At 41.4% G+C, this 26,666-nt stretch overlaps 1 protein-coding gene across 1 annotated transcript in view; it reads left to right on the forward strand.

Annotated features, from left to right (window-relative positions):
- itm2cb (integral membrane protein 2Cb) overlaps positions 1 to 26,666 on the forward strand; it is a 51,306-nt gene that overhangs the window by 10,474 nt on the left and 14,166 nt on the right. The window contains exon 2 of the mRNA XM_080185560.1: positions 22,308 to 22,445. Within this exon, the coding sequence (XP_080041686.1) occupies positions 22,308 to 22,445 (138 nt within the window). The remainder of the gene's footprint in view (positions 1 to 22,307; positions 22,446 to 26,666) is intronic.

Here is a 26,666-nt window from a genome sequence, read left to right on the forward strand (position 1 = left end):
TATTTTTTTTTAGTCTAGTTTTTTATTGCAGATTTGTTAATTGAGTTTAAATTTTATCAGCTGCCGTGTTGGGATTTGAACCCATGTCCCCAAACACTGGCCTGAGCTTTTGATGACTCATCTAGTGACATTACCATGCTGCCATCATCTCCCCTGTTTAATTTGGCCAGCAACAATTAACACCAATGTTACAATTTTAAAATATAACTAGTACAGCTGCCTCAAAAGGCTCACTAGTTTGAACTTGATGGAACTACAATGTCCCTGGTTATACATTTCAAGCAGCAATGTGTAAACAGCTCACCATCATATTTTTCACAGTACTTCATCCAGCTAGGGGGTTGACATGGGATTTCAGCAGACTGGCCTGAATGATCAATATTGTTATTGAAATATCTTTTGTCAAGTGTAATTAGGGTATTAGTAAAAGGAGGTTAGTAAAAGATTTTGTAAAAGGGAAAATGAAAGGAGCAGTTCATATGGATAATCTGATTCTTTGGTGATAATCCTTGGCAAAGACTATATTTCTTATGATTACAAGATATCCATTTTTCAATAAGAACTAAAATGATCTCCCTGCTGCAGTTTTACCACCCACCTAACTGAGTGACTGTATAATTAAAGCAAAGAACATTACTTTCCTGATTATAGTCTTTACAAAGCTGAGATAAATTTGTACTGTATTTTTCATTATGGTGCAGAATTGCAGTATTTGGAGATGCACAGCTTTGGTAGTTATCTTTGTCAAAGGTACAGTGGATCAAGTTTAATTTCATAGCATGCGAACATATATTATTCCCAATCTTAATATTAAAAGCAGCCATGTTCTGAGAAGAATAAAATGTTTTTCACTCTATTATTTACAAGATGAAGCCAGGGACAAATTATTGAATCAAGCAGGTCATGTTGTCTGCTCTGGTAATTAGTTGGTAAGACAGCTGAAGACAAGGAGCCAGCCTTTCATAGTCTTTCTGTTTGGGACAATGGGATTCTTAATCACTCCTCCTGCAGCCAGTGCAAAAGAAGCCTTGCTGATTTTGAATAATTTCATAACTATCTTTTTTTAAAAAAATCTGTACCTCCTTTACTTGAAATAATCAGGCTGGCAGCCTAACTTCTTCAGGTCCTTTTGCTTTGTTCTGAAGGGAGTCGATGGACTCTCTTTCTTATTTAAGAGCTTCTCATTAAGCTGACATGACCCAAGACACAGAAATTATTGCTAACTACTGCAAGTGTCAGAAGTTCAATTGTTTTAAAATATTTCTGAGAAGTCATATATTCTTTTATTGTACTGGTGGACCTTCAAGGTGTCATCTTAGCCACAAGGAAGTCCCACATGAGGATTTCAATCATGTCTATCTTATTGCCTTTAGTCTGCAGAATTGTTTTATTTGATGCTGTTCTTGGTGATTTTTGAGCTCAGTGCTTTATTGTTGTCTCTGAGGATTGTGACTGTGAGAATCTTCTTAGGCTGCCTCACTCTATTTCTAACCAACCCCAATCTGTGTTCATATTTGTATGTGCTGGCACACTATGTTTGGCAATCAGAAACTTAATTTTTAAAAGGAGAATCTTTAAAGATTTTCCCTTTAAGTAATATTTTGTTTGTTTTGCTGTGACCCAACGTTTTGGTCTCTTGATGGTGAGCTCTTCCGTACTCTAAAAGATTATTTTTCCCCTCACCAATTCATTCTCAAGATGTACTTCTTCTGCTTGGCAATAGGACACAATCTTTGTACAGTGAGAGAGAAATAAAGAAAAATGTAGTATTAAAGGACTGAACAAAGAGGAAGAACTGTTACAGTGACCTACCTTTTGCCCAAATCTCTAATGTTCTTTCCTTCCAACCTAAACTTCATTTTACTTTCAGCTTCTATTCTCCCAAGTAGTGCTCCTGGTTTCTGGATTTGATTTCTGCTCCCTTATTGATATTTCTCAGGTCCTTGCATCAATCTTTCCTTCTCCACCATTTCTCTGCACCCACTTCATTGATTCCTGGCTGATTATCTGTCCCTGAATCAACTGACCTTTTTGGATCAACTTCCACTAACATTTTGATAGATACTCTTGCTCCAGTTCGACTTTTGACATATTATGTTCCCCATCTTTGGATTCCATTGCAACTCGTTCATCTTGGACTGATTATTTTCTCTCCTCTTTGCCTTCAGTCTAAAACTTATCTCTACCTAATATTGTTTTCTGTTATATTTATAGAACTCAGATTTCCTCTGCATCTAGTTGTGCGTGCATCCCTTCTGCTACGTTGGCCCTACCCCACTACTCCTGTTTTCCTCAATGAATCTTGGGCCCTCTTCTCTCTCTTTTTCCTCCTGCAATTACTACTTTATAAAATATCTTTTTACCTGCTGTCCTAAGCTAGTATCTCCCTAAATCTCAAAGGCTTTAGCTTATGATGGAGAAGAAATATTCAACTGTGAAGAGAATAAAGGAAATGAGGAATACATTTGGTATATCTTTTTTACCAGATACAGCAGTAGTTAAGGTAAATAATTACATTGCGTACACCCAGTCAGCTACTTGAATTAGTAAATCATTGAAAAGTCCTTATTAAGCTGTCTACTTGCTGATAATTCCTGAATAATAAAAAAAGGAAACCAATTATTCAGCAGTGCTCCCATGCATAATGCTATAATGGGTAACTAATGATAGACAGGATTAACTTGAGCATTATCACTGTCATTCACTCAACTTGCCTGTCCTAAAGTCCCCAGTGAAAGCATGTGTACAAATGTACTGCCATATGACAACGTCCTTTTCATATTTGTTGTAAATGTCAGTCAATCCTTTGAGCAACTGCCTATATTTTCTTGTTTAAAATTGTGGCATGCCAAATGCATGTTAACAGTGTAGGGAAATGCATCCTGAATCATGTGGTGTATTTACAATCAAGTCATGATGCCCTCGAACACACTTCAAAGAATGCTTGAAAGCCAGCTAGTTTGTGTGCTTCTCTGCAGTCATGCCTCTTGATTTGGGTTTGTTAAACTGAAATGCTGCACTTTGAGATAGCACAATGGGGCATGACATCCTGCCCCGATCACAACTGAGGTGATCATTGACTACTGGTCCCTGCAAAGTTGCCAAGCAGAATTTAACAGACTAACTCATCAAAACTTGTCAGATCCTGTTAAGAATTGCCATCAGAACATAAGGTAATAAATAGGAGCAGGTATAGGCTATTTGGTTTCTCGAGTCTGCTCTGCTATTCAATAAGATCATTGATGATTTGACTGTGGCTTTCACTCCATTTTCCTTCTTGCCGGAATAACCCTTGATGCCCGGGTGGCTAGTGATGATGTGATTGCCTGCACTCACTATGAGTTTCAATGTGTTTCTGCAGCCAAAACTCCTATTATATCAGTGTAAGAAAAATGAGCCTGCCTTAGCAGGATTGAAATCAATCCTAATGGACTAATAATTGATGTTTCGTGTTGCTATGATGTGCAAAAACATTTGTGCCATGTAAAGCAAATGCAGTCAGCAGCTGTGTGCATACTTTGGGAATACCAGAAGCTAAATTCAACATAAATCACTGTCATTGAGAGACTTGGTATACTTGCCCCAGGGTTCTCTTCTGTATTTTAATGGCTGTTTGGAACTGAATATCTTTGTATTGTCTTGCATTGGTTTCAAGAATGACAGTTATAAGGTTTTAAGTGCATGGACATGTAAAATGTTGTCCATATTTTGTTATCTAATGCCAATTGATGACAAATTGGAGTTTAATTGCTGACAGCACATGGACAGCATGCTGGGTTGAAATTGGTGTAGGACAATAATGCAGAATGGGTGATAGTAAATCAAAATTTTTCTTTATGCCATGAGTGGTGACATAAAGTCAGCAATGCAACCCGAAAATATATGGGAATGTTGATTTCCTCCACATTTTGTTTGATCTGACCACTTCCAGTTTGGCATATCATCAGCCCTCTGCAGTTTTCGCTGGACACCAGAGAGATGCTGTTTTTTTTATATTGTAATGAGCTGCTGATCATGGCAGAAATGCATCTAGGAGTTGCACTGGGGAACGCTCTCGAAAAATTGGCTAATTTTAGAAGATGTGCAAATGTTCACTTTTTACGTGTGCACCCTTCATAAGCTAAGAGGGGTTCATGTGCGATTTGGATCTGATTACTCCAGGTACATTCAAATTACCAGATTGAATTTCTGCAAGGTGTTACATGTGTGTGTATATATGCCTTGTAGAGGAGCAGTGGAAAGGATATCATCTGTTCAGATCACATCATTGGTACATTTATCACATCATCAACTCTCCTCCCAAGACACACACATCAGCTGAGAGGATGATACCTCCTTTTGTTTGAGGCATATTATTTTAGAAGGGTTCAGCTTTTCTAGCAAGGTTGTGACAGAACTAGGCCACATGCAGACATCCACCTATGTTTCATTGCAAGCTCGCTCAGTTTCCACGTGCTAAGATCCTCTGCCTGATTAGGAACGATTGATGATGCGACATAATGAGATGTTGGTGGATCTGGGGTGAAATCATTCCTATTCCACAAGCAGGAAAAGAAAAGAAGACTATTGGTAATGATTAAGTCTCTCACAAACAGGTTCTCATTACATATTTCAAAGGCTGAGATGAATGGTCGAGATGTCATAACTTCTAACATGCTTGAAACCATGACCTTTGGGATTAACAGTATTGATCTACTTTGTCACGTTCCCCAATTTTGGACTGCTATAAGGAATATACTTTTACATACAAAGACACCTGCCTTCTTCACATCTATTTATTTTAAGGGACCTCATCGTAGCTAATTTGAGAATCATAGGGCTTTTGGAACAATTATTTAAGCTTGTTCCATCTTATATGCTATTCTGAAGAGAATCTTGCCTCCGCAAATCTTTTGCATTTAGGGACTCCACTGGAGGCTTTCAAAGTGATGATCTAACAATACAGGTATTATGCACATGGGGAATTAACTTCTTTAAAATTAATTAATGTATCATGGTATTCTGAAGGTGGCTGCTTGCAAATTAGTTGTCAGTTGTGCAGCTTGCTGTGCCCACTTCTGCTCCAGTGTATATCTGGACTGTAGATGCTATTTTCTTTAACAGTTTATATATGCTGATGTAGTTTTGGATGCCTGCTGATCTTCTTATCAAGGATTTGCAAGTAGGGATGGCAGAGGAATGATGGTTCAGCACCATAGCCGCTCAGCAAATCCCTGTACTTAATACAATCAATCTGTGTCTCTTGTGTGCCAACTGGCCTCTCAATATGTATTATAGCAGGGCCCTGGGCAATAAAATAAGAGGACAGGCGTTGTTTCTTAGCAACAATTACTTTACACAGTATGCAGCGTGCCTTGTAGGGAAGAAAAATCTAAACACAACATGGGATGAAAGGAACTTTCATTGAAGTTACATTTGATGCTGTCCATGCTTACCATTTAAGCTGTTCTGTGGAAAAAGAGATTATAGTTACTGACAAAGTCTCATTTTTGTTTTCCTCCTATCGCATGACTTCAGGTGCTCTTGATTTAGAATTTTCTCACTCTTCTGAAATAATCCCTGCTGGATTTTTATTGCATTTGCCAAGAAAATTTTTTTTGCTTGGTTAAGGATTTCAGCACACAACTCACATCACCATTTTACACCCACGGACTTGACAGAGGATAGTTAGCCATGTGGTTCTAGTGCTTCAGTTGAAAGAACATTCTAAATTAGTAACAAGGAGTTTCCCACTGGTACTCCATCTGCTGCTGGAAGCCAGAATGGCCAGGAGTGTACTTTTTACACAAGGAGGCCAAACCCCAATACCTTAAGGTACACATGCAGTGTTACGAACAAATCTGCAGATGTGAGCCAACTCCTCTCTTTGTCTCACTCCTGAACTGTCTCGCTCCTGAGAGTTTGAAATTACAAGGGAGGTGATATTGACAACTTAACAAATATTAAACTGTGTATAGCTTGGCGCAATAAATAGGCCAGTCATGTTCCTTAAGTTAATAGGTGAAGGGTTTCTTTTATTACTAAAGTTCAATCAGGTAAAGGTGCTGAAAGTATTAACAAAAGATTTAAATTATACAAATACATCTAACTACCCACTAATGCAAATATAAACCTCTCCAGACCACCCTGGCTATCCTTCCAAAGCATCAAAACATTCAAAAATAAGACAGAGAAATTTACAGAGTATCAGATATTCAGAACTTGGCCAAGTAACAAGTAAAATCAGGAATAAAAATACTTGTTGAGTGTCCAGGTGCTTTACAGCTGAAGAGTTCCTTTCCACAGTAGTTACTAGTTCTTGGGCTTTCTCACTGCAGACAGTGAGCAGGATTTTACTTTGCCCCTGCAGTGTGTTTTACGGTGGCAAAGGGACATTAGATGGCAGTGGGTTCAGAAGATCTCATTGCTGCCAATGGGATTTCCTGTTCTGTGCACCCTTTATCTCAGGAAACTTGTGGCAGTGGTTCGCTGTTGGTGGAATTGGAAGATCCTGCCTGTGAGAATAGCCAGAAAATTCCAGCCAGTGATATTGATGCGGAAGTTTCAGCTTGCAGCAATGAGGTCTTCTGGTGGGTTTTTAAAATCACAGCTAGTTCTGCTTTGACGAGAAACGTTTCAAGAGAATGAGCGGTGGGGTAATGCTGTTGTCCTTCTGACAGTCTCTCTTTGAATGTTCAAAAATCTGGTAGTGTTTTTATAACCATGAGCTGGATCACATGATCTCCCTCTCTCTGAAGTCTGTAAACCTGTACCTTCATAAATGTGGTTTATGTCCTTAGCAAATGGAGTATAGAAGCTGCTGTAGTCAGTATCCTTTGTTCAAAAAAGTGTGCTTTTCAAAAAATTCAAGACACATGTATGTCCAGCTGAGGACATAAAATAACATTTAATGCAACACTTCATAACAAAAGGCAGGTTATTGGAGTCATTCTTTGAGGAGCTAAGATGACAGGCTTGCTGAATAATAAATATTTTTTATTTATCCAAACAAGAAAGAGGAGCCACTAACCTTTTTGCTAAGATTGAAAACTGTATATTTAATGCTGCTTTAGCGTTGTGTAATCCTTCAGTCTTTCTGACAAGATGTTTTAAAATGTAGACGGAACAAATATGGTTGATAGTGTTGCAATTTTGTGCAGTAATTGAATATTAGCCTACACCTCAAAATTGATGCTGAAAATGAAGTTTATAGTGAAAAAATATAGTATAGTGCCATTTTGCCAAAAAACTCTTTGCGAATTAGAAAATGAAGGTATTTTTTAACTAATTTACAGCTACCTTTTATAAATTCTGAAACTATGTATTGCTAACTTTATTAAATATTGAGCATAAAGACCAATGAGAGTATTGTCTTGAGATAAATGATTTGACAATTAGATTATTTCCATTTGGAGATTAATTTCATCATATCTGACATTAAGACTTGAGCCGGACTGAGTTGCCTTTTTGATAGTGTGGATTTTTGTGTGGCAGAATATAGATGCAATACCCCTCTTGGCCAGCCTCTATTTTGAATATCAGTGGCACAGAACAACTTGGCTATTGTTCCACTAAATGTGATTCACCTTAATGAACCACTAAGCAACAGTACATGCTCAAGATAATACTGTCTCCCTATGGGCCAGAGTCGGCTTTGGTGATCAATCTGCTAGTAAACCCTTCATTCAAGGCTTCTAAACCAGCCCACTCTAACCAATGCACCATGATGTAAGCAAAGTACTGCGGATGCTAGAATCTGAAACCAAAAAGAGAAAATATTGGAAAATCTCAGCAGGTCTGGCAGCATCTGTAAGGAGAGAAAACAGCTGACATTCCAAGTCCAAATGACCGTTTGTGTGCGTTCTTTCTTTACATTGAGTTTGCTCCAACAGTATCTGTTTTCAGTCTATTTAAATGGTTTTCAATTATATTACTCTCCTTTTCCATGCTTTCTCCAGACATCTTCTGTTTAGTCCCCTTTGACGAAATTTCAAGGCTCACGCTTGAATAATCATAGCAATTTAGCTTCACTTGTTACCTTCTGAACAGATATCAATCCGAAAGGGCCAGGAGAGGACAGGTTTATTAACTCTAATGAGCAAAAAGGGTTTGTCTTTCTCATAGTCTGAGGCAAGCACTTCTGCAGTTTTCAGTCTGTTTTTCAAAACTTGCTGATCCTAGCAAGATTGTGCCTCGGCTAATCATGCCTATGACCCATCGTGCATTCCTCCATGCCCGTACTACATAGTCCCTAAGCCGACTTTGATCTCGGGCTTCTTCTTTCAACTCAATATTCCATATTCCCACCACGAGACAAAGTCTGCACACATGGACACACCACAGCTGATTTATAGTCAGTAATATAAAATAAGTGGTTACATGGTTAAAATGTATTGTACATTAAAAAGATAAATAATACTTTGGCTTGTGTACAGGAGCAGTTTCCAAGCCAACTATTATGTTTCAACGCAGCTTATGCCTGCAGGCAATATTGTAATGGCCTGAAGCAATGGTTATCCTTGGAAACATCTGACTGCATCAGACAGCAACCTGAATAGATAATTAATAATGCAGAATATTTAGAACCACGTTCACTTCATGTATTATTGTTGAACCATTAGCATCTTTAAAAAGTAGATGCATTTCTCTTATATTTATCCTAATTTGAAAGTCAGTTTTTTTTTGTCAGTTATGGCACAAGCACTTTGATATTGAGTTTTACAGCACTAAGGGAAGCTATTTTGCCCATCATTGTGTTTGCTGGCTCTTTGAAGATAATCAAATGTCACTGCTTTTTTCCCATACTCCTGCAATTCCCTCCCCTTCAAGAATTTGTCACTATTGCCCAGTAACTGTATGGTTGCAAGGAAGTGTACAAGAAACAAAAGTTTGACACACTGTTTAAATTTACTAGATCAGAAATGTTGGCGCGAGGAATTCATGATGAATCCAGAACCTTCCACTTCAGGAGATAATTTCTGTGTCAAATCAAAACATTTTAAAATCAAATAAACTCTATATTAAAAAAAAGACACCTAAAATGTAGCACAAAAATATTCTAACCATACTTGAAAATACAAATTATAATCTGCTTCTAATCAGTTTGTTAACATTTCTTTCATGTATGATTTAGCCATATGGATTCCATGACAGAATAATTAACATTGTTAAGATAGTCCATGAAAATATTTAGCCCTGAGTTGAGTATGCTTGACTTAACTTCATTATTGTTTGAAATAACACATTTTATTTTGCATTTTATTTGATCTCTCAAACTTTTTTTTTTACTGAATAGCAATTTCTTAATTCAGTGTGAATCCAAGTGAAATAGGTTAATGCGCTGGTAGTTGAATTAGTTGGAACAAATATTTAGTCATATTATCTATTAATTAAAAGCATGACATACCTTATCAGCATGACATCAAATCTACATACACCTAGAGCTGACTATATAAGTATGGACATAAATGTGCTTTGATCACTTGACCTGGTTCCTGCAGTAAAGATTTCACATCTGTTGAAATCTTATATGTGATATAACACACAGCCTTTACAAACTAATCAATGGTTTAGTATATCTACTCAAAATTTTTTAAACATATCGAATGCAGAGTAAAATGGGATGTCATTTCAAAGTGGTTCTTGATAAAACAAATATGGTTACTACAGAGGTAAGTATTTTCAGACACTGTTAAAAGAATCTAAGAAATCATTCTGTTGAGATAGTCAACATAAAATTAAACCAAATGTAAGCAAGGTGCTATTAAAATGGGTTCTAAGCTTGATAAAATTATCTGGATGTAATGTATCCTAATTTGTATGTTTTAGATTTTTATGTTAAAAAGACTGACAGGAAAATTTACAGTTGAACAATGGGTGATTTTTAAGGTGATGTTTCAGGTTTAATTTGACTTGTTGTCACATGTAGTAGTATACAGTGAAAAGTTTTGTTTCTTGCGCACTGTACAAGCAAAGCATACCATCCATAGAGAAGGAAAGGAGGGAGTGCAGAATGCAATGTTACAGTCGTAGCTAGGGTGTGGAGAAAGGTCAACAATGTGAAGTAGTCCATTCAAAAGTCTGATGGCAGCAGGAAAGAAGCTGTTCTTGAGTCAGTTGGTACGTACCTCAGACTTTTGTACCTTTTTCCCGACAGAAGAGGATGGAAGAGAGAATGTCCAGGGTGTGTGGGTTTCTTAATTATGCTGGCTGCTTTGCTGAGGCAGCTGGAAGTGTAGACAGAGTCAATGGATGGGGGGCAGGTTCGCGTGATGGATTGAGCTTCATTCACAACCTTTTGTAGTTTCTTGCAGTCTTGGGCAGAGCAGGAGCCATACCAAGCTGTGATACAACTAGAAAGAATGCTTTCCATGGTGCATCTGTAAAAATTGGTGAGAGTTGTAGCTGACATACCAAATTTCTTTAGTCTTTGGAGAAAGTCAAGGCATCGGTGAGCTTTCTTAACTATAGTGTTGACGTTGGGGTTCTAGGACAGGTTGTTGGTGATCTGGACTCCTAAAAACTTGAAGCTTTCGACCATTTCTACTTTGTTTCCATCGATGTGGACAGGAGTATGTTCTCTACTACGCTTCCTGAAGTCGATGACAATTTCGTTTATTTTGTTAATATTGAGGGAGAGCTTATTGTTGTCACACCAGTTCACCAGATTCTCTATCTCATTCCTGTACTCTGTCTCATCATTCTTTGAGTTCCGATTCACTACACTGCTGTCATCAGCAAACTTGAAAATTGAGTTAGAGGGGAATTTGGCCACACAGTCATAGGTGTATAAGTAGTATAGTAGAGGGCTGAGAACACAGCCTTTTGGGTCACCAGCATTCAAGATGATCGTAGAGGAGGTGTTTTTGCCTTTCCTTACTAATTGTGGTCTATGGGCTATTGGTCAGGTACATCTCAACAAGACAGGAAGGAAGGGAACCAAGGCCAGGACTCTTTGAAAGACTTAGGAAAGGATATTACAAAATGAAAAGGTGGCCCATGATGCATGTTGGGTGGCACAGTGATTAGCACTGCTGCCTCACAGCGTCAGGGACCCAGGTTCAATCCCAGCCTTGCGTCTCTGTCAGTGTGAAGTTTGCTGTTCTCTCCGTGTCTGATGCGTTTCCTGCAGGTACTCCGGTTTCCTCCCATTACTCAAAGATGTGTGGGTCAGGTTGTTTGGCCATGCTAACTTAATCCTTAGCATCAAGGGGGACTTAGCAGGGTGAATACATGGGGTTACACATTAGAGCATGGGTGGGATTGTTGTCAGTGCAAGTTTGATGGGTTGAATGGCCTCCTTCTGCATTGTAGGGATTCTGTGAATTCTTGAAGCAAGAACCAGGCCAAAGTTGACAGGGGAAGTGAATCGTAAGAAAGTTTGGCAAAGAGGAAGTGTGATAACAGAATGTCAGTTAGCTTAAAAGGGAAGGCAGAAACCTGGAACGGAAATGCCGTTGGTTGTGGCTTGATTGCAGAATAAGTCCTGGGCTTCAGCCATGTGACTGACTGGCCAGTTTTCAACCCAAAGATCTTTGGGCACATGTGGAAGGATGTCACGTAAGGTAGTGGGATCCAAAGCGCAGGATTTTCTTTCTTTCCCTGCTGTCACTCTGCCTCATCATTTAAGGTGTTGGGAATCAGCATGGCAGACAGATGGACAAATTGTCATCACCTTGAGTGATTGACAGCAGGCTCCTCCCTGTCATTAAGTTCAATACTTCTGCACCTCCAGGAGAGATTTGGAGTCTTTGAAGCATTTTCTCTGCCCTTCCCTGGAAGATTGTCCATATAAAAGTTGAAAGAGTAGGACTTGATGGGGTGGTGACTTTCAGCCATGTGGACATTGTGGCCAGTTGAATTTTGCAGGACTTTTGTCTCAATGTTTGTGGACTTGGCTTGAAGAATGCAAGTGTTTGTTCAGTAGCCGTCCCTAGAATCCAGAGGGCGTGGCAGAGACATTGCTAATAGGATTTCTCCAGCAGTCTTATGTATCACTCATACACAGTCCAGTTCTCACTGTAGTATATGAGTGTAGTGAGGACAGCTGCTCTGTACACTTAGACTTGTGTTGACTTGTGGAGGTTGTTGCTGAACTGACGCAGTGGACTTAGTGTTGGATCTCCATCTCAATGGTGACCTTTTGAGGCAGGTGACTGTGAAGGTGTGAGAAGTATATTGGAGGCGGAATATTTGGCTGACTAGGTGTGGCTTGATATGAGTTTTGTTTTAGTGACATAAGAACATAAGAAATAGGAGCAGGAGTAGGCCATCTGGCCCTTCGAGCCTGCCCCGCCATTCAATAAGATCATGGCTGATCTGTCGTGGCTCAGTTCCACTTTCCGGCCCTCTCCCCATAACCCTTAATCCCCTCTCTTATCAAAAACCCATCAACCCGCTTCTTGAAAATATTTAGCGAGGCAGCCGCCACCACTTCAACGGGTAGAGAATTCCAGAGATTCACCACCCTTTGAGTGAAGAAGTTCCTCTTCAACTCCATTCTAAAACGCCCCCCCTTTATCTTGAGGCTGTGCCCCCTAGTCCTACTGTTTTTTTGAGCGGGAAGAGTCTCTCCACCTCTATCCTATCCATCCCATTCATCATCTTATATGTCTCAATGAGATCTCCCCTCATTCTTCTAAACTCTAACGAGTACAAGCCTAGTTTATTCAGCTTCTCCTCATAGCTCAACCCCCTCAACTCCGGCATCAGCCTAGTAAACCTCCTCTGCACTCCCTCCAAGGCCAAAATATCTTTGCGCAGGTGCGGCGCCCATTCAGCGACAAGCCAAGTCTCTTTTCTGCAGAATTGAAGTGATCAAGAGAGGCTTTCAGATCTGGTGATGAGCATCGTCTTCAACCTGAAGATCATGTTTTTATGGTGGCAAGTTTAATTTTGGCACAGAGGCAACTGAGGTTAGAGTTTTCCATCTAGATGGTATTTATTATTGACACCAGGGAGCAGTTGATTTTGAAATGAATAATCAACAACAGGTAATATGTAAATCGGTTGGGGATTATCACACCGCCTGGCTTGACACCTGCCCAGATTCTGAAGACACCTGTTTCAGACGTCTGGCATTTGGAGAGGTTTGATTTGATTAAAGATTTACAGTGCGGATTTGGAAAAGGCAAATCATATTTGACTATTGTAGCTGAACTATTTGATGAATCAATAGAGCAGGTTAATGAGGGCAATGTGTTGAATGTTGTCTATCCAAGGTTGGTCAACAATATTGGAACTCAGGAATAGGAGGGTTCATGTCAGCTTTGATTAAAAAAATGGCATCAGAACACAAAACAGTGAGCCATGATAAATTGCATTTCAGACTGGAGTATGGCAGACAGCAGTGTTTGCCGAGCATCAGTGCTGAAACTACAGATATTTTGATATCTATAAATGACTTGAATATTGGAATAGAGTGAAATTTAAACATTTTCTGATGATGCCAAACTTGGGGATGTGGCAAACAGTGAGAAGGGGAAATAGTTATGCTAGCTAGAATGGGCAGACAAGTGGCTGATGCAAATTAATGCAGAGAAGTAAGTTAATACATTTTGGCAGACAAGAAAAGACGGTATATATTAAATGATGCAGTTGTAAAGAGTGTGCAGGGACAAGTGGATTTGGGCTCCATGCTCATAGATCTTTGAAGGTGACAGAACATATTGACAGAGTAGTTAACAAAGCTTAGGCTTCATAAATAGAGGTAACAAGTATAAAGCATTGAAGTTAGAATGAATCTTTGTAAAACTCTGGTTAGGCCACAGTTAGAATATTGCATGCAGTTCTGCTCACCACACTAGGAAGAATTTGGGGATCCTTGAGAAGCTGCAGAGGTGATTTACTGGGATGATTCCAAGAGTGAAGGATTGTGGCTGCAAGATTATGTTGGAGAAGTTGGGATTGTTGTCCTTGGAGCAAAGGAAGTTGGGGACAATTTGTACAAGACTATGACAGGTTACTATAAGGTAGACAAAAAAAAGTTGTTCCTTTTATTGAATGTGACAAAAACTTGGGGACACAAGGGCACAAACAGGTATTGGCAAGGCATGCAGGAGTTAATGTGAGGAAGAACCTTTATTTACATAGCGAGTGGTAATAACCTGGAACTCATGCTGGAAGTGGAGACAATGGCTGACAATTGGGAGTGATCCGACGAGCAGGAGTGGCGCCCCTTTTTGCGTCCTGGAGGACCACCTGCATTTGTGCCATGGTAGGCAAGCCCTCAGCGATGGTCCTCTGAGTTGCGGGCCACCTTGTCAATGTCAACAGGAAGTGTCCTCTGAGACTGGGGCATGCTCTACAGCCCTCAGCCATGACCCTCTGTGAGTTGGCCACGTTCTCAAAGGCTGCTGCCATAGCCCGCTGGATCATGGCACTGCCCATCTAGGTCACTTGCAAGCTCTCAAGCCCCTCAATCATGGGCCACAGAACTTTGAAAAACCTGTTGAAGCCCTCAGTTGAGGCCAGCTGTGACTCAGTCATGGCCTGCTGTGATTTGGCTAACGCTTGGAGCCTGCCACTCATGGTGAAGATTTTCTGCCCCATTTTCACTGCAATCTTTGCAGTGTTGGCCTGGGAACCACGTAAATCAGGCAATATCTTGTCCACTTGAAAGGTCTGGGACTCCCCCAACAGCCTCACAGGCAGCTCAGTGTTGCTATCAGCCCCTGCTGAATTCCCTGGCTCTGTTGCTGGATCTCCAGCAGCTCAGGGAGAAGTGATCGCAGAGGCCCAGCATGTAGCCTGGGCTCAGCTGAGTCCTCACCTCTGGCAGGCCCCCATGTGCGAGAGGCCTCGGAAGTCCATTCCACCATGCCATGTACAACAGCAGATGTGCCATGTACACCAGAGAGTGACCCAGATGCCTCGCTGCTAACTTGACCCACCAGTGTGAGAGTCTCTGGGATGGTAAACTGCAAGGTAGAAGCTGATGTGAAACTGTTGCCAGCCTCAGAGATCCCATCATCGGATTCCTTTGAGAAGCCTTCCAAGCTGTCAGGGGCTGAATGGGTGGGAGCAGCACTGGGAGTCGTGAGGCCAGGTGGCCCGGGTGAGTTGGGGTCCCTTCCTGCAGCATAGAGCAGAAGGTTAAGTGCAGGGAGAGAGAGAGAAGAATCTGGACTTGGAGGAACCTAGAGAAGAATCAACTTACTTGAGATATTTCCAACAAGTGGAGGATTGGCAGGTGCTTGCTGCTATGCTCCAGCCTGATCATGCTGTCACTAAAGCTTTGGCCCCCTCCTTTCCCACAATCTCCAGTGCCCAGGGAGTGAAGGCCCAGATGTCAGGCATACCATCATCTGTCTTTGCCCTCTCCTGGCGATTATGGGTTCTTCTCCTGTGGGGACAGAAGGGCATCAGGGGATGGCCATCAGAGGGCAAGGGTTGTGATTCGCTTGGGGGTCAGGGGCTGGAAACATGCAGAATGCTGGGAATGGGGGGAATCTGGGAGATCTTTAGGGGGAAGATGCTGGATGAGGTTAAACACTCACCCTTGCTCCCCAGTGAGTTAATTCAGTTTCTTGCGGCACTGATTTCCAGTCCTCCTGGACAGTGCCGTGGCACTAACACATGCTGCCACCATCTCCCAGGTTGCATTTCCATCTCTTTCTCTGGGGCAGTGTCCTGCTGGAGGGAAGAGGGTGTCCCACTTTCCCTCCACCGCCTCCAGCAACCTGACATGATCTTCATCGGAAAATCTGGGGGCTGTCTTCCTCAAGACCATTTCTTCCTGCACTGTTTGCTTCTCTGTTTATCCTTGGGGTTTTTATGAAGCTGTCTGGGTGGAGGGGAGGGTGGGGCACGTGGAATGTGCCTCTGTGATGATCAGGGGGCAGGAGAGAGAGAGGGCCATGCTCTCAGCAATCAGGGCAGGGTGGTGATGAGGGGGCCGTATACTATAGGGGGCTGGTGTTTGGGGAGGGGTGTAAAGAGGTCAGTAATGTGGGAGTTCCTGACTTTCCTGGGGGGAGGGGAAGAGAGGATACCTGGGCCTGTGTGGTTGGGGGGGGTGGTGGGGTGGGGGGATGGCGGGGGGTGAGTGGGGGTGGCGGGGGTGAGGGGGGGTGAGGGGTTTCTTTTAGAATAACCGCTATTTATGAGCTTTCTCTGCACATGCCCAGTTTATGGTTCCAATTGGAGCTGCAACTGCCTGGTGAGTCTGTCCCACCCACTACCTCAAGTGGCTAGAAATGGTCTGGCCCATTCTTTTCAATGACTAAGCGCATAAGATTGGAAGTGAAAACTCACCCGAAAAACAAATCAGGAATTCTCCCGTTTTTACGCTAGCTGAACCCTTAGAAAGAAATCTCTTAAAATTTCACCCCCAGGGAGACTTGGGTTCAAATCCCACCATGACAGACTCAGTCAGATTTTAAATATTGGAATTAAATATCTGATGATGACCATGAAATCATTGTCACTTGTCACAAAAAACCCATCTGGTTCACCAATGTAAACTGTATCCAATGAGTAACAGCACTAAACTTTTAACAAACCTCATTAAAAACTGCATTATCATCTCCAGAAATGTAGTCAATTCCCTCACATTGCCATTCAGGGAAGGAAATCTGCCATCCTTACCTAGTCTGGCCTACATGTGACTCCAGAGCCACATCAATGTAGTTGAGTCTTAAATGCCCCCTTTAGGGTAGTTAGGGATGGGCAATACATGCTGCCCTAGCCAGTGATACCCACATCCCATGAAAGAATAAAACAAAGGATATACAAATATTTTGCTATTGTGCAAGCTTTCGGTGTGGCGTGTTAGAAGTTGCCAACAGCTTTCATTCCATGCTGTTAGTTTCCCATTGCTTACAAGCTGGTCGAATGTTTGAACAGATGGCAGTCAGATCAGATACAGAAACACATTGACTTCAATAACAATGACACACTTTTTCTTCTTAAGCTATTCTTGGCTCCTGTCCAATTTATTTATTGTCCTTCAAAAGCAGTTGCTTGAATAACAATGAGCTTGTGAGTATGTATGGATTGAATTTTCTTGAAACTACTCTTACTCCACCACCACAGTTTTGATGGTCACCCTGTATATATATTTAAACAGAGATCCTGCTGAAGTTACAATGGCAATGTGAGGGAATTGACTACATTTCTGGAGGTGATAATGCAGTTTTTAATGAGGTTTGTTGAAAGTTTAGTGCTGTTACTCATTGGATACAGTTTACATTAAACCCTAAAAATTAACAATTCTTGGCATCGTACCACACCACTTGCTTGTCTGGAAGTTGTGGTTAGTGCTGAAGGAATAGTGCTTGCTGCTGACCTTGAGAAAAGCTGACCACAAAATTTTAGTGGGGCAGGGACCATCAACATGGGATCTGTAGGGTGCAAATTCTCCCATACTGGGACCAAATCCCATGGCAGGGCAGGAATGTAGAGAGTTCCCCAAGCCAAATCTTCAGGCACCAACCTCATTAAGTAAACACCGGGAGTTTGTGCACCATTTTCCATGGCGGGGCAAGCCTAATGGCATGTAGTCCGCTGTCCTATTTGGGTGCTATACTGAAAAGGTGCCCAACATCACTGACCCAGCATTAAAGAAAGAAGAACTCCTAAAAGTGAAGATGGATTTCTGGGAGCACTCTGAGGCCAGAACATGGACCTCTAGAGAAAGAAGGTGGACCTCCTGGAACAGGCAGATGGACGAGCTCCAGAATACTGAATCTGTAAGCTTCATCTGCAGATGCTCCACTCCCCCTCTGTCACCTACCACCTCCACACTGCTGTGGTATTCTGGGTGCAGTGTTGCCGTTGGCCTCCATCCTGAACTCCGCAGGCAGCACCAGGTGGGTCCTGGCATCTGCATACCACGTTTCATAGTGGTGTGTTCTCCCACTGACACTGTGGAAAATTGAGCATGGACAATCAGGCTTTCACCTGCATCCTATTAGCCAAATGCATATTAGTTTCAGTATCCAATCATACTTATGGTACATCATGCATACATAAGGGTGTAATGTCCAATTAAAACTTGCGCATGTTATATCATCAAGCGATGATAGCTGTATCTCTAACCAATGGTATCACAACCTCTCTTTCCATTGTTCCTTGTTCTAATGGGCAGACATGAACTACAGCTGCACATCATTTGATTAGATAGTCCTTGAGTGTTACCTTAATCAAAATCTGTCATTTGCACATCTGTTTCCCAGTGTCAGTGAGGTTCAGCTTGCAGCTTATGTGATTTTTAAACTTGTGATTTTTTTTTAACCCCATCAGATCTCTCACCAAATACTTTCACTCCTGTCTCATTGAACGTGCCGACGAGGGCATGAGAGAATTCCACCAGGATTATCCAGAGCCAGACAAGCGATCAAGCTGGTGGCTCAGCCAGACAGCTTGAAGAATTCTCAGAGTGTGAAGTAAAAAGTACAGATTCCAACTCATTTTTTAATCATTTTACAAAAAGCAAAATAAAGATGGGAACACACGTATGTAATTAAGTTAGATACTAAAATATCAGAAATGTTAAATGGAATGAAAAATATAAAGCCGTGGCATTTTTACATGTTATTATGAGTGAATGAGGTTCTTCAGCAATAATTTTGATTTGGTGCTCCTTTACAATCTCAGTTACATCTCATTCAATGAGGCATAGCATTTTCAATGGTATCTCCAGGGACGATAGTTGATCAAATCGCTGGCTAAAATCTGCAATAGCAGATTGCCTATGGAGGATTGGAGAATCAGTAACATCTGGATTTCGACATTTAGTTGTGTATATGTGGATGGAGAATTTGCTGTCAATTTTACATGTTAATGACAATGTGCCCTGAGAGCTTGTCATCTCTGCCACACATCCCGGAATATGCTTTCTGTGCTGAATTCATACTTTATAATGTAAACCAATGAGCTTTAATACAAATTGCCAGTTTGCAATGTGTTGTGGCGCCACTTGTTCTTCTTCCAATGTTTTTTACGTATGTTTGGCGTAGTGATATTTTAACTGTACTGCTGGAAGTAAAGCAATCCATTCGGTGGAGTACTGTGAAGCATTAGCGTGACTTCAGTTTGCCCAGGGAGGCATTCAGCACAGGTAAACATCCAGAATGTTAACATCCAAAATACCAACCAATTCCCTCCCATAGATGACTCAGCTGTTGCCCTAACAACACAGGAACCATTTGCTATGATGCAGAATTTGATTTATTTTGCCTTCGTTTTGATAACCAACCCTAAACAGATAGCTAGCCAACAGTTTGGGAAACATTGCATTTCTCGTCCTACTTTAAGTCTGTTGGTCTGAGAAATTTGTCTCCGTAGCACATCTGCAGCTCATGCTGCAGAAGCCTCAGGTCCTCCAAGTGGGGGTTGAGCAATGCCACTGGCATGCGCCATCTGACACTCCATGCCAGAAAAAGCACTTGCATGGAAATGCCGTACATGCACTGGCAATTTGCTAACTGGCCAGATTGTGACATCAAACCTTACCGTCACCTCTTTAGTTCCTCCATTGTCATCTGGTATTTAATCAGAGGAAATTTTCTCAAATTAAATATTGGTAACACCAGAGTCATTGGCTTCAGTCCGTGTTAATAGCTCCATTCCCTTGAAACTGATTTTAGCTCTGTCCCTGGCAGTTTTTTGAGTCTGAATGGGACTGTTCACAACTTCAATATGATATTTAAGCTTGAGGTAAGCTTGTCACCACATGCCTGCGCCATCACTAAGAACGACTATTGCTATCTCTAACTTGCCTGACCCTGATCCTACCTCTGCTCATCTGCTGCTGAAACCCTCATTCATCATTTGTTACTTCTAGTATTGACTACTCCAGCTCCCTCCAAGCCAGCTTTCAACATTGAACCCTTGGTAAACTTGAGGTCATCTAAAACTCTGCTGCCAATGTCCTTATTCTCAGTAGGTCATATTTGCCTATCACTTATGTTTGCTGTCCTATATTGGCTCCTGATTGTCCTTGGACTTAATGGTCTGCATTCTAATGTCTTAAAAGAATTGGCTGCAGAGAGATAGCAGATGCGTTGGTTGTAATCTTCCAAAATTTCTTCGATTCTGAAGCAATCCCAGTGGGTTGCAAAGCCACATTAACAGCACTTTTCAAGAAAGGAGGCAAGCCAAAAGCAGGAAACTACAGGCCAGAGGCTAACATTTATCATTTAGAAAATACTAGAACCCATTATCAAGGAGATAGTAACAGGGTATAGAGAAAAGCATTTGATTGAGTAACAGGAAATGGAATCAGGATAAATGGATTGTTTACAGGTTGGCAAACTATAACTAATGGAATACAGCAGGGATCAATGCTGGGGCCTGAACTATTTACAATCTACACTAATGACTTGGATGAAGAGGCAAAGTGTACTGCAACCAAATTTTCTAATGATACAAAGCTGAGCAGGATAACAAGTTGTGAGGAGTCTGCAGAGAGATTACATAGAACATAGAACATTACAGCGCAGAACAGGCCCTTCGGCCCACGATGTTGCGCCGACCAGTTACAAAACAATGACCCACTAACCTAAACCAATCCCTTCTCGTCCATAAACCTATCCACGGATCTCTTAAACGCCCCCAAACTAGGCGCATTTACAACTGCAGCAGGCAGGGCATTCCATCCCTCACCACCCTCTGGGTAAAGAACCTACCCCTGACATCCGTCCTATAACTACCACCCCTTAATTTAAAGCCATGCCCCCTCGTGCTAGATTTCTCCATCAGAGGAAAGATAGGTTACAGATAGGTTAGCGGAGTGGCCAAAAATTTGGCAGATGGTTTTGGGAAAATGTGTTGTTGTCCACTTTGGCAGGACAAATAGAAGAATAGAATATTGTTTAATGGAGAGATAGAGCAGAATGCTGCGGTCCAGAGGAATCTGGGTGTCCTTGTATATGAATCATAAAATGTTAGCGGTCAGCTGCAGCAAGTAATTAGGAAGATAATGTTGGCCTTTATTGTAAGGGCAATGGAGTTTTAATGCAGGAAGTCTTTCTACTACAGTTCAGGGCATTGCTGAGGGTGCACCTGGATTACTGTGTACAACTTTGGTCTGTACTGTCATTGGAGACAGTAGACAATGTTCACGAGGCTGATTCCAGGGATGAAACGGTTGTTTTATAAGGAAGAGTTGAACAGATTGTTTCCTTGTGGGAGAATATAAACCAGGGGCATGATTCAAAAATATGGGATCTCCCATTAAAGTTCCAGTATGAGGAGGAAATTATTCTCTCAAGGGGTTGTTAGTCTTTGGAATTCTCTTTCTCAGAGAGCAGTGAAGGTTGGGTCATTGGACATTTTCAAGACTGAGCTAAACAGATTTTTGATCTTCAAGCGGGGGGGATTGGTGCAAAATTGGAGTTAAAGCCTCAGCCAGATCAACTGTGAACAGTGGAGCAAAATCGTTCAGTCAAATAGTCTACTCCTGCTCCTATTTCTTATGATACTAAGATTGTTAATCAAGATCCCCAGTTCAAAAATGGTCCTTAATTAATGTTAGCCTGCTATTTTTGAATATATACCCTCTAATGTGCCTTAATAAAGTGCAGATTAAATAATATGATTATATCTGTAAGTAGTTCAAATGTGAATCAGACAGTTTCAATGTAAGGACTATTGTGTTACATACTATCTCTGATGCAAGCAACACTGCATTATACACAATCAATAACACTATTCACAATTTGCTGGAGAGTGACGACTAGGGGATTTTCACAGTAACTTCATTGCATTGTTGATGTAAAGCTACTTGTGAAACTGCTAAATAAATACATTTCCTTAAATAGGAGATTCCCTTTAACAATAGGTCTAAACTCTTCGTTTATGTCTTTGTCCACCACTATGTACCACCCGCCCCCAACATCTGAAGCCAAGGTAAATAATTCATCATGTTTGCGTTTTTATGCTTGTAATTCTTATGAGACCACACAGTTTCTCAGTATCACATCAATGGGAGATCGATGGGAAGATTGGAGAGATAGTATGAATAGTTACCATTTTCTACAGGGCTGTCACTCATCTTTCACTGAAGGTAATGTGAGAGATAGAGGAGCCTGCAGAAGTTTTGCCCCATTGTTCTTATGTATCGGTTGGATTGTGTTGTTTGAAATTGTGGCTGATTTGGGATGAGCTGCTGCTAGCATTGTTCCATGGCTGATCGGTGAATTCTAAATTTGACCAAGACTGGACAAATGCAGCAGCTTGCAAAATAAGCAATTTAATGGGAATGTGGAATCAAACTTCATATGTGACTGACAAAGCTCTTTGGTAAACGCACATGCCACCATAAGGTGAAAAAGCTGATACAGACACAGCCTTTCATGACTAAGAATTCACTTCTCTCGTTTCAGGATGTGGACACTGCACCAACGAGAACTCGGAAGTCTACTGTCAGTGGCTTCTGGTGTCTGACACTTGGATTGGTTATCCTGCTATCTGGATTAATCTTGGGAGCAGTCTATGTCTACAAGCATTACTTTGTTACTCGGGTATGGTATATATTTTCTTGACTGAAAGAACACCTAAACACTTTGCTCTCAAACACCCAATAATAAACATTTTGCCTCTGATTTTTCTGTAACCAGAAGGAGCCCACTCTCAGTTCTTTTACATTCTTCTTCCCCAACCCCAGCATCATTGCCCAACTCCCATTTATTCTTTTGTGCACTTCCATCTGGGAACAACAGCTGAATTGCTCGATTCCCACCATTCCCAATCCACAAGATGCCTGTCAGTGCTCATTGAGCAGCGGCTCCTCCCCAAAGTTATGCAGATGAGGCCCGCAATGAAAATGGTTTGGGCCTTCCACTGGTGAAGTTGGGCGGGCAGAGTGTAACCCTCGTTCAGTACTTGCCCAATTTTCACTCTGTTGGAAAATTGCTCACATCTAGTCAAGATGTGGGCAACTTTAATAACGGACCAGTTCACAGGTGCTGTATGTACTCAGGCCACCCTTTTTGAAAGGAAAACATTTGTAAATAAGCTTTCAGTTAAAATGTTTATGTTCTGTTGTAATTATCATCTACATCTGTAACTCAGACCTTCCTTTAACAAAACATGATTAATGGATTATGTTTCTGTTGCAATTTCCCTTCAGGTCTCTTTTCTAGAAATCATATATTTAGATCTGAATATGGCGGAATTGCATTCACTTGTCATTAATTATTTAGGAAACCATTGATTTGTTTGTGCATTTTTCATTTTAAAACATTCCAGCTTTGTTTTGTTGACTTGTTACCATCTTGTTTCAGTTGTTTTTAATTCCTTACATTTGGATGTCTTTTTTTGACCATCTATTCAGCACCTTTCAGTTAGACTTTGCAACCTACAGCTCTTAATTCAGTGCTAGTTGATTCGGAGAGGAATTCTTGGTCAGTGTCTTGATGGTAATGCTGTTTTTAATGGTGTTTAAATATTAAGTAGAACAGCAGTTAAACATTTCAATTTGTGCTAACTGGTGTTTTAAATTGTGCACCCATTACTTTTCTGCTTCTTTGATTGTCAATAATGATCGACCAATTTAATCAGTAACTGCACCTACAAAGGATTATGGCTCTTTTTGTTCCATGCTGCTGGATTCAGTTAACTCTGCCAGTCAATGAAAATAAATCCAGCAAATTGGTCAATTAAAAACACAATTAAAAAACAGAAAAATAATTTGAAGATTGGCATCTATTACAACTTTGGTATGGTTTCAGCACCTCACAAGTTATGCTTTCAGAAACAAATGCAGTTCTATAAGTCATTAAACCATTAGAAAAGAGTGATTTGACTCTCATAATGAATATCCAGGGCTGCAATTATTGCTGATGAGGTCGCTAGCAATTTAATAGCACCGCGTGCGAAAAGCTGTTGAAATAATTCCAATATGTTTTCATCTCAAGTTAGTTACCACTGCAACAGGCAGTTATGACTCAAGAACTGAAACATTTCAATAGAAAATGATTAACAATGATTTTTTTCATGAATAACCCATTGACATCAATTTTCCACATATTCTGTAGTAGATCAAAAAGTTAAAACTTTGGCAAATATTCTTATAATGATGCTCATTATATTAATTTTCTTTCATTTCTTATCACTTGAGACTCTCCGCATTTTTTCTAAGGTATGCAGCTTTTTTATATAAAGAAATGAAATATGCAATGTAGCAGCAGGTGAGATTCTTTATTCATCAGACTCATACCTTTTAATTGTTCTGTTTTTAATTGCGATGTCCTAATGTTAAGCAATGGCTTTTCTGGTCCTTAGGAGTCCCACCCAAAGTCAAAAGACCTTTATATAAAAGCAAGTTACTGTGGATGTTGGAATCTGAGACAAAAACAGAAAATGTTGGAAAATCTCAGCAGGTCTGACAGCATCTGTGGAGAGAGGAGAGCTACCGCTTCAAGTGTGGGTAACTCTTTGTCAGAGCTGAAGAGTCATGCAAACTTGATGCATTAGCTCTTTTCTCTTTCAACAGACTGCTAGCTGCTCTGTCAAATTTTCCATCCTGGCTGCAAGTATTTCTGCTGTGGGCAGTACAGGAAAATCCTGTCCACTGTCCCTGAGAATACAGCAGTACTGTATGTAAAATCCATAACCTCTCTCCTAATGTGAGCTTGAATTCTACAGTGTGAAAAATTTCAGACTGAACTGCACAAGGAGGGTAGGGAAGTGTTGATGCCCAAAGGCATCTGAGTGACCTTAATCATTGAAAACTGACATGCAGGTGCAGCAAGCAATTAGGAAGGCAAATTGTGCTGTTGGCCTTATAAGAGGATTTCAACACAGGAGTAAAGAAGTCTTACTGCAATTGTATAGAGTCTTGATGAAACTGTGCTTGAACTATTTTGGCCTTTTACCTAAGGAAAATTATACATGCCATACAGAACTTACAACAAAGGCTCACCAGACTAATCCCTGGGATGGCAAAATTGTCCTATGAGGAGCAATTGGAAAGACCAAGCCTGTATTCTGTAGAGCTTAGAAAAAGTGGTGATCTTATTGAAGCCTACATAATTCTTTAAGGGCTGGTAGGATGTTTCCCCTGGCTTGGAGGTCTAGAATCAGGGGGCACAACCTCAGAATAAGAGGTAGACCATTTCGGATTGTGATGAAAGGATTTGTTTCTGAGTTTGGTTTCAGACTTGGGTCACTGTCTGTGTGGAGTTTGCACATTCTCATGTCTGCGTGGGTTTCCTCTGGGTACTCTGGTTTCCTCCCACAGTCCAAAGATGTGCAGGTTAGGTTGATTGGCCATGCTAAAATTGCCCCTTAGTGTCCTGAGATGTGTAGGTTAGGAGGATTAGTGGGTAAATGTGTAGGGATGTGGGGATAGGGCCTGGATGGGATTGTTGTTGGTGCAGACTCGATGGGCGAGATGGCTTCTTTCTGCACTGTAGGATTTCTATGATTCACTGAGGGTGGTGAATCTTTGAAGTTCTCTGTCCATGAGAGCTGTGGAGACTCAGTCATTGAATATGTTCATGACAGAGACTGATAGATTTCTAGATATTAAAGATACCAAGGGGTTTGGGGATAGTGTGAGAAAAATAGTGTTGAGGTAGAAAATCAACATTGATCCAATTAAATAATAGAGTTTGCTTTGGAACCAAACAACTTCTAATGCTCCTACATCATAGGGATATGTATAAATATATATCCCTATGTTCCCCTTGAATGCTTGCAATTGATTGTTTATTTGAAAGAGAGTTCTATAGTAGCAATATTTAATATGGATGTATGCATAATATTTTATTTAGAATTAATCTAAAATTAATAAAATGGCATTCCCCTTGAAATAATTAAAGTAACAAGATCTCACTGTCTTTCCCGGAGTGGTCCAGTGCATTGATAGAAGACGATATTACATAATGGCCACAATCGGAGGCTGTGATTCTCCCATCTCAACCCGCAAATGCTTTGGTGGGTCAGGCTGGGAGAATCACGTTTAGACCCATTTGTGGGATTCACGCACATGTGCTCAACGTGTGCACACATCTCCCAGCGATGGAGATCCAGCGCAGTCGGGTTCACGCTGGAAACCAGCAGGAATATCAGGTAAGTAATTTTCATCTTACTTTAATGTCATCTGAATGTCATTATTGGGTCCGGGACTGAAGTGTGTCTGGACCCGATAACATTTCCCACCCTGCCAGTAGAATGTCACTCTGGTGGGGTTTAGAGTAGCTCCACATTTTTGAGGAACTAGCTGGAGACACCACTAGAGCAAGGGGGGGTGGATAGTCGGGGTCCCCTAGGGGGCCAGGCCCTGGGCATGGGCACCCTGGCAGTGTCAGCCTGTGTCCCTTGGCACTGCCCAAGGGGCAAAGTGTCCATGCCCAGGGAATCTTTTGGCACAGCCCACCAGGCATTTGCAGTGTCAAGGGGACAGAGCCTAGGAGGTGGGGCCTCAGGGCGTAAGGGCAATCGGTGTGGGTGGGGAATCCTGCTGCTACTCTGCATGGGGATCAGTTAGGACTGGAGTGAGTCCAGCTATCGGGCAGGCTGGGGGGGGATTGGTTGGTTGGGGGGAAGCTGCCTCCTATTAGGTGGGGGGAGGAGTCTACCAAGGTGGGGGAGGATCGTCACTACTGGGAGGTGGGGGGACTGGAGATCGGGGTGCTCTGGGATAGAGGGAGGTCAGGGCTAGCCCATGAATAGATGGGGGGCCACTATTGGGCTGTGGAGGGGCTGCATTGCAAGGATCCCAGAACTGTCAGACTCTG

This window comes from Carcharhinus amblyrhynchos, chromosome 3 (assembly GCF_965287045.1).
Source record: "Carcharhinus amblyrhynchos chromosome 3, sCarAmb.v2.hapA, whole genome shotgun sequence".
Classification (NCBI taxonomy): domain Eukaryota; kingdom Metazoa; phylum Chordata; class Chondrichthyes; order Carcharhiniformes; family Carcharhinidae; genus Carcharhinus; species Carcharhinus amblyrhynchos.